Consider the following 13,886-nt stretch of genomic DNA (forward strand, 5'->3'; position numbering starts at 1 on the left):
CTAGAAAGACAATGTACGTAGCTCGCTAACCCATCATTGCCACTCCAGAAACATGATGGGATAATTTAGAGCCCCTAAATCTGGGAAGAAAGTCAGATGGAGAGATTTTGTAAGCATCTCTATTTAGATGAATGTCACTGTAATTTACAGTCTGTTAAATGCCTCCCTTTATCCTAATTCATGAGGGGAAACTCTGAAATATAATTTCCACCATCACCACTACCCCAAGAGACATGGAAACAGAATTCTCCTCAATTATACAACAGGTAGCAAATTAAAGAAAAGAGGAAAATACAGTACTAAAACCCATAACCATTCCCCCCTCCAAAAGCTGATCACTCTATATGCAGCACAGAAATTAATCACAAGGCAGTTTTCTCCCCTGATGGAACGTGGTGGCGCTGTGGGCTAAACCGCAGAAGCCTTTGTGTGCTGCAGGGTCAGAAGACCAGCAGTCATAAGATGGAATCCACACGACGGAGTGAGCGCCCGTCGCTTGTCCCAGCTCCCGCCAACCTAGCAGTTCGAAAGCATGCAAACGCAAGTAGATAAATAGGGACCACCTCGGTGGGAAGGTAACAGCGTTCTGTGTCTAAGTCACACTGGCCATGTGACCACGGAAGATTGTCTTCCGACAAAACGCTGGCTCTATGGCTTGGAGATGGGGATGAGCACCGCCCCCTAGAGTCGAACACTACTGGACAAAAATTGTCAAGGGGAACCTTTACCTTTACCTAGTTTTCTCCCCAGATTTCCATATATTATAACTGGAGTGGCTGCCAGCCCTCCCCAGCTGTCGCAAAACAGGCCTGCTTCCAAGAAGCAGGAGTGAACAGGGAGCACTGCGACAAATACACAGCTTTGGTTACTGTTTCAGATGTGAAAGTCACCAGCGCTTAGTCATTGTGTATGGAAGGCTCTTGATAAAGATTCCAAAAAAATATGCAATTAAGTGCAGAAAATAATTTTGTATAGTAGAATGATCCGTTGTTGTTGTTTAGTCATGTCCGACTCTTCGTGACCCCATGGACCAGAGCACGCCAGGCCCTCCTGTCTTCCACTGCCTCTTGGAGTTGGGTCAAATTCATGTTGGCAGCTTCTGTCCAACCATCTCGTCCTTTGTTGTCCCCTTCTCCTCTTGCCTTCACTCTTTCCCAACATCAGGGTCTTTTCCAGGGAATCTTCTCTTCTCATTTGATGGCTGAAGTATTAGAGCCTCAACTTTAGGATCTGTCCTTCCAGTGAGCACTCAGGGTTGATTTCCTTTAGAATGGATATGTTTGTTCTCCTTGCAGTCCAGTGGAGTCTCAAGAGTCTCCTCTAGCACCACAATTCAAAAGCATCAATTTTTCGGTGGTCATCCTTCTTTATGGTCCAGCTCACATTTCTGTATATCACTACAGGAAAAACCATAGCTTTGACTATGCGGACCTTTGTCTGCAAGGTGATGTCTCTGCTTTTTAAGATGCTGTCTAGGTCTGTCATCCCTTTCCTCCCAAGAAGCAGGTGTCTTTTAATTTTGTGGCTGCTGTCACCATCTGCAGTGATCATGGAGCCCAAGAAAGTAAAATCTGTCACTGCCTCCATATCTTCCCCTTTTATTTGCCAGGAGGTGATGGGACCAGTGTCCAAAATCTTAGTTTTGTGGGTTTTTTGTTTGTTTTTGATGTTGCACTTCAGACCATTTTTGAGCTCTCCTCCTTCACCCTCATTAAGAGATTCCTTAATTCCTCCTCACTTTCTACCATCAGAGTGGTATCATCTGCATATCTGAGGTTGTTGATATTTCTTCTGGCAATCTTAATTCTGGCTTGGGATTCATCCAGTCCTGCCTTTCACATGATGAATTCTGCATATAAGTTAAATAAGCCGAGGGACAAGATACAGCCTTGGCGTACTCCTTTCCCAATTTTGAACCAATCAGTTATTCCATATCCAGTTCTAACTGTTGCTTCCTGTCCCATATATAGATTTCTCAGGAGATAGATAAGGTGGTCAGGCACTCCCATTTCTTTGAGGACTTGCCATAGTTTGCTATGGTCCACAGTCACAGGCTTTTTGCATAGTCAATGAAGCAGAAGTAGATGTTTTTCTGGAACTCTCTGGCTTTCTCCATAATCCAGTGCATAATCCAGCTTGTACTTCTGGGGGTTCTCGGTCCACATACTGCTGAAGCCTACCTTGTAGAATTTTGAGCATAACATTGCTGGCGTGTGAAATGAGTGCAATTGTACGGTAGTTGGAGTATTCTTTGCCACTGCCCTTCATTGGGATTGGGATGTAGACTGATCTTTTCCAATCTGCTGGCCACTGCTGAGTTTTCCAAACTTGCTGGCATATTGAGTGTAGCACCTTAACAGCGCTATCTTTTAAGACTTTAAATAGTTCAACTGGAATGCCATCAGCTCCACTGACCGTGTTGTTAGCCATTCTTTCTAAGGCCCACTTGACTTCAATCTGCAGGATGTCTGGCTCAATTTTTGTCCTTTATCATGTCCATCTTTGCACAAAATGTTCCTTTAATATCTCCAATTTTCTTGAACAGATTTCTGGTTTTTCCCTTTCTATTCTTTTCCTCTATTTCTTTGCACTGTTCATTTAAGAAGGCCCTCTTGTCTCTCCTTGCTATTCTTTGGAAGTTTGCATTCCATTTTCTGTAACTTTCCCTATCTCCCTTGCTTTTTGTTTCCCTTCTCTTCTCTGCTATTTCTAAGGCCTCGTTGGACAGCCACTTTGCTTTCTTGCCTTTCCTTTTCTTTGGGATGGTTTTTGTTGCTTCATCCTGTATAATGTTACGAGCTTCCATCCATAGTTCTTCAGGCACTCTGTCCACCAAATCTAATTCCTTAAATCTGTTCTTCACTTCTACTATGTATTCATAAGGCATTTAGTTTAGATTCTATCCGACTAGCCCAGTGGTTTTTCCTACTTTCTTCAGTTTAAGCTTGAGTTTTGCTACAAGAAGCTGATGATCAGAGCCACAATCAGCTCCAGGTCTTGTTTTTGCTGACTGTATACAGCTTCTCCATCTTTGGCTGCAGAGAACATAATCAATCTGATTTCGGTATTGCCCATCTGGTGATGTTGCCTCTTGTGTTGCTGGAAAAGAGTGTTTGTGATGACCAGCTCGTTCTCTTGACAAAACGCGATTAGTCTTTGCCCTGGTTCATTTTGAACTCCAAGTCCAAACTTACCTGTTGTTTGTTTTATCTCTTGACTCCCTATTTTAGCATTCCTGTCCCCTGTAGTGACAAGAACATCTTTCTTTGGTGTCAGTTCTTCCCCTTCCCCCTCTCTCTGGTTAGCTGGTTGGTTATGGTGCTTCAGTGCCAAAGGGTTTTGCAAGTTCTGACTGAGTTTGATGGATCACTTTCACATCCTCTTCCTTTCCCTGACAGTATAATACTGTATGTTTCTCAACAGCATGAAGGGTGAAGAGACATCACGCTACTCTGAGATGTGTTACACAAGTTTGAATGCAATGTGCTGCCTAATTCTTTATTCTTCACTCTTTAACCCTTTGTGTGAGAAGTTCTGGTTCTAGAATGTATGGTTCCTGGTATTGAATTAAATGGAAATTAGTTGGATGGCTTTTGTTATGGCAACTAATCTTGGTAAAATGGACTAGAATATCTGCATTTAGAATAGGGGTGGACAAAATACAGCTCATAACTGAAAGCAGTTCCTCTTTAAGAAAAAGGAAAAAAAAGCAAAGCTGTCTCTGGACAGTTTACAAGTTAATTATTCGGGCTACACATTGCCCCCCCCCGCCCCCAGCAAGCTGGGTACTCATTTTACCAACTGCATAAGAATAGAAGGCTGAGTCAAGCTTGAGCCGCCTACCTGAGAGTGAATGCCGGGGTGTGAGCACAGTTTTTTGGCTGCAGTACAGCAGTTTAACTACTGCTGTACTGCAGCAGTAGATAAAGCTCTTTAATCCATTTCTGTGGCCCTTGGGAAGTTAGCCAACTGAGAAAATTGGCTTCCAAGGAAATTTTCCACCTCTAATTTTGTGGTGTCTTAGATAGAGGGATGGACTGCAAAGTTCGGGTCTGAATCCCCACTTGGCCATAGAAACTCACTGGGGAAGTGGAACTTGTAAAACCACTTAAATATCTCACTTACCTTGAAAGCCCTATTTGGGTCGTTATAAGTCAGTTCTGACTTGACAGCACAAAACAATTTAGCAGAACATTTCTCACAGTCTGTTCCCATGGTAAAAAAAACAGCAACTGGGTGTTGTGTTTTGTAGTAAACCTTGCCATCTGTGGATGTCACTGTAAATCCCAAGTGTTTTCCATGTGAAATTATGGCCCTTCACGTGTTTAGCATAGTTACATGGTCTGTGGATCAGTGCTAGATGCTGGGAGCTCTGCTGTTGGGTGGTGTGTAAAGTTTCACTATAAATAAATAGGTATAAAGTTCTGCTTGCAATTTTGCATTTTTGTAGGGATTTAAGAGTTAATTTCATCTGCTCTTCCAAAGATATCAGCGGAATGCAATTAGTAAAATCCTGCTATTGTACTTGTTTGCCTTGATACAACTCAGGGCAATTCCTTCCTCATGCCTAGTAGTAGTAAATGCATTGAGTTAGTGCAGATGTTCTCATCAAGGTCAATGAGGTTTCCTATGTTTTAAAAAAAGCATATTTCATGATATTTTGAGAAGGATGGATTTGATTTAAATCATATTAATTTAAATTGTGATTTGAACCACAATTATGCTCTAGACTTGTTTTCATTATGTGATTTCTCCCCCCACCATAAGTGCATTGCTACTTGCTATAACTTTAATTGGATTTTTTTCGCAATGTATATTTTTCTGTCTCCTAGCCCAGACTCCACCTCCAATAATCTTCAATACACAGAAATGAAGTTTGTGGGTGGGAGAGAGAAAAAATCCCACAATTAGATTGAAATACATGCTGTTCCCTCATCAAAGCATGCAACTTTCAGAGAGAGAAAGAGATAGCGGAATACTTTGTCTAGGCAAAGCAGCAGTGAGACAGCAGGTCGAGTTGCCACTCTAGAGAAATTGGCATCAGTTGCAAAGAAACAAAAATCATAATAAAATCAGCAATACGTATTTTAGTCCTTTAATTGTAGCTATGTTTTATATCTGACATATATTGCAGCTGATATAATTATTCCTGAATTTTTTTTAAAGTTCTATTTCTTATGTTTATCATGTATTGCTCGCGTAGGCTTACGGTTGACACAAATAAAAAAAACCTGGCAAACATGGGTTTTCTGCAAAGGATTATTTTTATGTGATTTTGGAGATCATAGTAGTAGTGACACTAGTTTCAACTCATAAATGTACATATCCTTGTTTTCACCAGCAGCAAATAAAGTAGTAAAGTTGCTCATGGATTGTCCAGTTTCTGTCTGAAACATCATTGTACACACATAGAACTAAATGCAGGCAATGTGAGACAGTTTGTTGAGAATCCTTTCTTCATATTCCTAGTTTTCTATACGAGCAGATTTTTAAAATAAAGATGCATTTGATGATATAAATCCTCCCACTGATATGCTGAAGTATATGACTGAAATAGAAGACTATCAGTTCAGTGAACAAAAGACTCACTGAGCAAGACCTTGCTTCCACCTATAGAAGATGGGTAGGGAGAAAAAGTCTCTGTGTTTATTTTTTACATGAGCTTGCTTCAATCTATCTTTGGCAGATTAGATTGCTTTTGTTTCATAATTGCTCAGTTGGGATATAAAGTGGTGCTGTTTGCATGTCTGAGATTTCAGCCTCTTGTCTCTGAAATATGTGCATGCCAGGAAGAGAAAAAGGATTTTTGCCTTAAATGTGGTTTAACTCCAAAACTCCATCCTGTGTTTTTATGAGCCCCGTAACCTGAAATAATTGGGATTGTTTAAACTGAGGAAAAAGTCTTGGATAAACTGACCTACGATGATACCAAAACTTTATAAAGAAACAAATTTTCAATAAGGACTTCAAAAAGAAGCCTCATCATAAAATTATTGGTGTATTTTTATACAATAGGCACCTGCCCACCCACCAGAAATGCTCATCCCAAAGAGCTGTTGTAGCACTATACATCCATGATGGCTAATTATCACAGTATTTAAAATCATTGCATTTAATTGTGTTGCTGGAGGAGATTCTTGAGAGTCCTGGACTGCAAGGAAACAAACCTATCCATTCTGAAGGAAATCAACCCTGGAAGGACAGGTCCTGAAGCTGAGGCTCCAATACTTTGGCCTCTCATGAGAAGATAAGACTCTCTGGAAAAGACCCTGATGTTGGGAAAGTGTGAGGGCAAGGGGATAAGGGGACGACAGAGGACGAGGTGGTTGGACAGTGTCACCGAAGCAACCAACATGAATCTGACCCAACTCTGGGAGGCAGTGGAAGACAGAAGGGCCTGGCGTGCTCTGGTCCATGGGGTCACAAAGAATCGGACATGACTTAACAACTAAACAGTAACAACAATTTAAAATCATGGTGCATTTAACTGGTAATTTAGCTGAAAGTTCTACCAGGAAGGGCCATTTCATTGCATTGTACTGCATTGTTTTGTCATGCAATTGCATGTCTTAACCTCCAGATCATAGGATCTGCTGAAATTTGAGTCCACAGGCGCTTAAGAAGATCAAAAGTGTGTCTTGGGGGGGGGGGTTAGGATGAGACATGGAGTGGTTGTTTTGAAGTCTAATTGCCCCCCCCCCTTTTGTGACTTCCTCTCTTTTGTGGGCACTCAGGACAGTGCTTGATTAAAAAGAAAAGCATCCTTAGCTATTGGGGTGGGTGGGGGCTTCCAGAATACCTTGCTGCTTGGTCTACCAAAGATCTTCAGCAAGAAGTGCCAAACTACACAACTACTTCCTGAAATTTGCATGACCTTGTTGAAGCTTGCAGAAGTACTGTGGTATTATCTTCTTTGGGTTGGAAAAGGTAGGTAGTTTTAGGATTTAAAAAACAACAACTTCACACTGAGCTGGGAGGCCATAAAGTGAAATTCTTGTCTCCAAGATCAAAGAGGAATTATATGTAAACCAGATATTTGAGCAGGGTAAAAACTGTTTGTTGTGTGCCTTCAAATTGCTTCCAAATTACTGGAACCCTATATGATTTTCAAGGGATGTGAACTGATTAATGAATGGTTTTCTCGGTGCCAAACCTTAGCGAGTTTCCATGATGAACTGGATATTCAAACTTATGTCTACTGAGTACTGGTCTGTCACTCTATCCACTGTACCACACTGCCTCTTGGGGGTTAAAGAGGTCCAGGAAAAGAAACAAAAGAAGCAGTAGAAAGCAGAATAAGGTGAACATCCTTGGTATGTCCAGAGAAATTCTGGCATGATTGGTGCTTGAAGGGGAATTTATGTCTGGAACAGCTTTATGTTACTTAACATTAATGCTTAAGCATCATTTTAACACTATTGCTTAAGTATCATTTTAACACTATTACTTAAGTAGTGCTGAGCCTTATTCTACCAAGCTTTTAGCAGTCTCTTCAACATCACAGAGAAATGATGGATGACCACACAGACCTAGATTTGGTCATCTTAGCCTTTGAGGTCACTTAGGTCAAAGGTTGCCTGCAAAGGTATGAGAGGACTCTTCCAGATGATTCTTTTTCGTTATTGTTGTGTGTGAGACAGGCTGTCTTGGATTGGACTTCCTTCCTTCCTTCCTTCCTTCCTTCCTTCCTTCCTTCCTTCCTTCCTTCCTTCCTTCCTTCCTTGCTATTGGCTTTTAAGCATCTAGAAAATATGAGAGAAAGACTAAATTGTGTTCCTGCACTGAGCACGAAGTTGGATTCAATGACCTTATAGGCCTCTTCCAACTTCATGCCTCTGTGACTTTAGAAATAAATCCCTGGTCCCTTTTGAAACAAACAAACAAACAAACAAAAAAAAAAACCAAACAGTGCATTTAGTATGTTCTGATATTAAGTGAATGGTGGATAGCTCTCTTGCAAAAGCTAAGGTGAGAGTAATAAGAGTGTGGAGTGGCTCAATCCATCTAGTCTTTTACCTGCATTTCAGTCAGTTTCTACAAAATCCATTAAATGTATCCTTTGTGTACTCATTTTCTAGAATTACAACAACAGCTGCTTGTATGATGGATTTACGAAGATACCCTCTGGATGAACAAAACTGCACATTAGAAATAGAGAGCTGTAAGTACGTTCCGTATATCGTGCATAATCAACCCTATTCAGACATTTATCATTTTTCCACATGTCCAGCCCTATGTTATTTTGTTTGGTTTTTGTTTTTTGGTCTGATGAGATTTTGATCCTTTTAAACACATAAAACAAATTCGGCTTTGCAGATGGATTAGTAATTTGTGGCACAAGGATTAGAGGAATTTATTTTGCAAGTTGATGGACAGATTTTGGTTTCAGAGGTGAGCCCCCCAACCCCTTAGTATGCTCTTTTGGAGTTTTACGCAAGGAGCACAAAGGCTGCAATCAAGTTGTTCCCCTCCGCTACTACCAAACTGCTTGGCTGTTTCAATTTTTTTAAAGGAAGGGTTTACATTTGTCACAGAATTTATGAGTATGTCACACCTGTGAAACTGTGATGTCAATATTATATGTGCTTAATTTCATTGTGATTTCCTAGCTTTCTGTACTCATTTGTAATGTCTGGTCATTTCTAGTGTTTAAATTGCAATTGTGATATTTTCTATACCAGTACATGAAACATTTGTTTTATAAATGTATAAATATTTATTGTTTTATAAATATTGCACACAGTGAGTTAAGTGATGTGCTCTGTGGGTTGGCTGAACCTGGTGACACAGTTTGCAGAATGGGAGGATGTTGGATTACCCTATGGCAGTGATGCAAACCTATGGCACGCGTGCCACAGCTGGCACACAGAGCCCTCTCTGCGGGTACGCGAGCCATATGTTGCCGGATTGCTACTTCCCCCTGCAGCCAAACTTGAGGAGGCAGCTGCAGCCATGATGCTGGCGTTTGACAGGCCGCGAGCCAGGATCCGGAGCAGCTGGTGGATCTGGAGTGGGGTCTTGAGCCACCTCCATGCCCAGGGTTCCCCCTTCTGCCGCCACTTCTCATTCCTCCACCCGCTGGGTTTATTTTTATTTTTTTTTTCATTTCAGGCACTCGGGCCCAAAAAGGTTCACCGTCACTGGCCTGTGGTGTGCATGTGTGTGTGCATGTGTACACAGATGTACTTTCCCTGTAATATGAAACCAGCAGTTTATAGTAGTCCTACTGTTGCCCCAATTCCAACCACTACTTCTAATTTAAGTTGAGTAAATATTCCATTTTGCTCCGGTTTGAAGCGTATACCCTTAGCTCTATATAGCTGAATCCATTTCTGAACATAGGAGAGAATGCTATTATAATACCACAGTTTTAGCAGGTGCAGATGCTGCAAGTAAAATTGTTTTAAACTGATAAAACATTTTTTAAACCGATTCAACTGAAGCAAGTATTTTCTGCAAATGTTTGAGAATTGTTACTAACTGTCACTGCACTGACCAAGGCTGTACAGCTGGCCAGGATGCTCTGATCAACTTTCCAGACAATTTGGTTCTCCTAATTCTAGTGCAGTTTTTCTCGTGTGTTTTAGAGGAGTTATTTATCCCTTCTTGGACATTTTTATTTTTGGAGAATGGTCATGTGGAATGGTCCAAGCAAAATCACACTCAATGTGACTTCCTCTGTATTCTCACATCTGTAATGTAACAGCATCTCTACCATTACAGCACCTGTTTCTCAGCAATGTCTGCTGCCACATATTTATTGCCATCCAACATCATCTCTGTTTCTGGAAAAAAGACCGTGGTGTCTAAGATACAGGGCAACACAAGCAAATTCATGTGTTAATCTTTGTACTGCTCAAGCCCATCAGCGTTAAGCAACTTACAGATATTTGAACCAGCAGTTAAAGAGAACAAGGAACAGCATCACCCACATAATTGCACATAACTGGTAAACTGAGCTATACAAATAGATAGGTTGACCCATTGGTTCAGACCTCCTTCTTTCCTCATTGTCATGTATTTATTAAGACCACCAAGCTTTAGCAATACCTACTCTGCATATGCAAAACAGGGACTTTGTTTTTTATGTGATATATTTCCATGCTGAATCCAAGCATTGACAGGAACAAACCAACACAGGTATTTGGCCAAAAGCCCAAATGAGCTTTAGTATGAACCAGCACATATAAATAGTTCATGATATCACTCATAACCTTGTCGAAGGAGCACTGCCTGTGCCTACCTGCACTATTTTCAGTTTTCATATTTGTTGTTCATATCTGTTGGGGCACAGGTGGGGGATTCCTGAATATGGTTTTATCACTGCTTAATACTCCCTCTTCACATAGATTCATTAATCTAAGTACTGTAGTAAGGGTGAAGATTTTCTCCTTTCACTTCAGTGTTTATCAGCAACGTGGTGATATGTGTTACAGATTGTGAGTGATAACATCAAATGTGGGTCTGATGGCAATTTTTAGAATATATATTTTAATTGCATTTTAATTATTTTGCCCTTTTATTTTGCCTTTTTATTGTATTTTAAATGCTGTAAGCCGCCCAGAGACCTTCGGGTAGTGTGGGCGGCGTATAAGTTAAATAAATAAATAAATAAATAAATAAATAAATAAATAAATAAATAAATAAATAAATAATACTCTAGTTTACAGTTTATGTACTGATGGAAAGCAGAGCTACCCCTTAAAATGAGTACAGTAATACCATCACTCTTATTAATAAAGTGATGGCTAAATGGGTTGTTTAGAATAGTGACAGCATCAAAGTTTGGATGTAGAGAGTCCTCTGGTTTAGAATTCCAAAGCCCCCTGCAGATTGAATCTGCTTATTTTAATAATTAAAACAAAATATGTGGGGAAAATAGAAAAGGCCATCCAAGTCTCAGAGGTTAAAAAGTTCCATGACTTGAATATAGCTACTGAGATCTTTGCTAATACCATAGACAGGACATATGTAACATACCTAAAACCACCTATTTCAGATAGCAAGCAATGCATGTCATCTATTTATACTATATTAGAAAGTTGAAATACTGCTTTTTATTTTTAAATCTAAGGTCACAAAATAAGGCATAACACAATACAGTCAGATCAATCAAATGCTGTCGGGAACAATGCAGAACCAGACAAATATGTCTTGAGTTGTTGGGCAGAAGTGTTCCAAATTAGGAGCCCACCAGATGTTAGCAGCATGTCAGCAAATAGTGCTGCCCTGAAAGTGTTCAGAAATTGTAACAGTCTCTATTGGTGGGCCATCAGCAAATTTCTGTAGGGATTTATCTGTGAAAACCATCTTCAACAAGCTTATAAGTGATATCATCAGCTGTGTATATGTGTTGATTTGTACTGGAGCTCACTTAGGCTTTTAGCCAAGCATCTTTGTTATTTCCTGTTGTTTCATATCTAATGTATGTGTTCGGTATTTCACTGTGCTTTTACTAAATAACAATTGTTGCCCTTGATTATATCTTTATATTTATGATTATTTGGGTATATGGTATATCACTAGCAAGAGATGGAAACAAACATGGAATTACAGTAGTAAAGATTGTTAGCTGGATCATGTGATACTGTGGTTGTTTCTAATGCAGCAATAATGACTTAAATTTTAAAAAGTAACATGAAATGTTAGGAGAGAATAAATATTCCTTCCATTCACTTCTATGTAAGAAAGAACCAATACAGTTTATGAGTAATATTTCCATATTTTTTAATGCATAGTACCAGCAGGATGGAGTGTCCGACATTTAATTTGGTTTGGTACTAAGTTTCTGCATGTAAAGGGAATGCAGTATTTTCCCAAGTAGGTGAATTAGGTCATAAAGCAGTTCCAAAGATGCCTTCTGGAAAGTATATTTCGTTCGTTCGTTCGTTTAGTCGTGTCCGACTCTTCGTGACCCCATGGACCAGAGCACGCCATGCCCTCCTGTCTTCCACTGCCTCCCGGAGTTGGGTCAGATTCATGTTGGTTGCTTCGGTGACACTGTCCAACCATCTCATCATCTGTCGTCCCCTTCTCCTCTTGCCGTCACACTTTCCCAACATCAGGGTCTTTTCCAGGGAGTCCTCTCTTCTCATGAGATGGCCAAAGTATTGGAGCCTCAGCTTCAGGATGTGTCCTTCCAGTGAGCACTCAGGGTTGATTTCCTTTAGAATTGATAGGTTCGTTCTCCTTGCAGTCCAGGGGACTCTCAAGAGCCTCCTCCAGCACCACAATTCAAAGGCATCAATTCTTCGGCGGTATTTAGGAATACATAAATAACAACTAAAAGAATATTTGAAAGTATTCTTGAATTGCATTTTGCTGTTGTAGTTTAGTCGTTAAGTCATGTCCAACTCTTCGTGACCCCATGGACCAGAGCACGGCAGGCCCTCCTATCTTCCACTGTCTCCCGGAGTTTGGTCAAATACCTTTTTTTAATTAACAACTTAAGATATGGTAAGGAGTACAGAAGGTAAAGAGGAATATGGGGGGAGAAAAAAGAAGGGGGAGAACACAAATCTGTCCACCAAATCTAATTCCTTAAATCTGTTCTTCACTTCTACTATGTATTCATAAGGGATTTAGTTTAGATTCTACCCGACTAGCCCAGTGGTTTTTCCTACTCTCTTCAGTTTAAGCTTGAATTTTGCTACGAGAAGCTGATGATCAGAGCCAAAGTCAGCTCCAGGTCTTGTTTTTGCTGACTCTATAGAGCTTCTCCGTCTTTGGCTGCAGAGAACATAATCAATCTGATTTTGGTATTGCCCATCTGGTGAGGTCCATGTGTAGAGTTGCCTTTTGTGTTGTTGGAAATGAGTGTTTGTGATGACCAGCTTGTTCTCTTGACAAAACTCTATTAACCTTTGCCCTGCTTCATTTGGAACTCCAAGGCCAAACTTACCTGTTGTTCCTTTTATCTCTTGACCCCCTACTTTAGCATTCCAAGCCCCTAGAATGAGAAGAACGTCTTTCTTTGATGTCAGTTCTAGGTGTTGTTGTAAGTCTTTATAGAATTGGTCAGTCTCAGCCTCTTCAGCATGGGTGATTGGTGCATAAACTTGGATTACTATGATGTGGAAAGTTGTGCCTTGGATTCGTATTGAAATCATTCTATCATTTTTGAGATCGTACCCCAGTATAGCTTTTCCCACTGTTTTGTTGACTACGAGGGGTACTCCATTTCTTCTACGGGATTCTTGCCCACAGTAGTAGATATGTTAATAGTCTGAACTGAATTCGCCCATTCTCGTCCATTTTAGTTCACTGACGCCCAGGATGTCAATGTTTCTCCTTGCCATCTCCTGTTTGACCACATCCAGCTTAGCAAGGTAGATCTTACATTCCAGGTTCCTAAGAGCCGTAATCCTTAACTTTGCAGAAAAATGACGCCAAGCAGATTTCACAAAAAACGAAGGCAGGAGAGCTCTTCAAAGCAGATTACAGGGTAGGGAGAGTGGTGTAAAATTTAACCAATAATTGCCATTGACATTCAGAATTTACACCACAAGAAACTAAGGACAAAATAAGACTTGGCATAAATGGGAGGAGGGGGGGTCACAGTCTGTTAATGGTGGCTATGGATTGTTGATCTGACTGTGTACATTTAAAGAACAGTTTAGGATTTCAAGTGTAGCCTTCCTTGTTTCGCCGCCGCCGCCTCCCCAAAAAAACCCCATGGTTCCCTTGCTTTGACATTTCTCTCCCTGGTGGTTTAATGCAAGCCTCTACATCTCTAACTGGATGTAACCATTACAGGACTGTGTATAGGGTTGAATTCTAAGATACAGAATTGAAAACCACACACATTTCACAGTATAACCTAAAATGTGGGTTGGTTGGTGCAGGAGAGAGAAGTAATAGTATGTGTTGCCACCTGAACATATCCA

General features: G+C 40.5%; 1 protein-coding gene across 6 annotated transcripts in view; it reads left to right on the forward strand.

Annotated features, from left to right (window-relative positions):
• The window catches only part of GABRB2 (gamma-aminobutyric acid type A receptor subunit beta2), a 160,635-nt gene that overhangs the window by 79,242 nt on the left and 67,507 nt on the right, over positions 1-13,886 (forward strand). For all 6 annotated transcript variants that reach the window (XM_072990290.2, XM_072990289.2, XM_078385837.1 and 3 more), the window contains one exon: positions 8,079-8,161. In XM_072990290.2, coding sequence (XP_072846391.1) covers positions 8,079-8,161 — 83 coding nt within the window. The remainder of the gene's footprint in view (positions 1-8,078; positions 8,162-13,886) is intronic.

The sequence above is a fragment of the Pogona vitticeps genome, chromosome 2, assembly GCF_051106095.1.
Source record: "Pogona vitticeps strain Pit_001003342236 chromosome 2, PviZW2.1, whole genome shotgun sequence".
Lineage (NCBI taxonomy): Eukaryota > Metazoa > Chordata > Lepidosauria > Squamata > Agamidae > Pogona > Pogona vitticeps.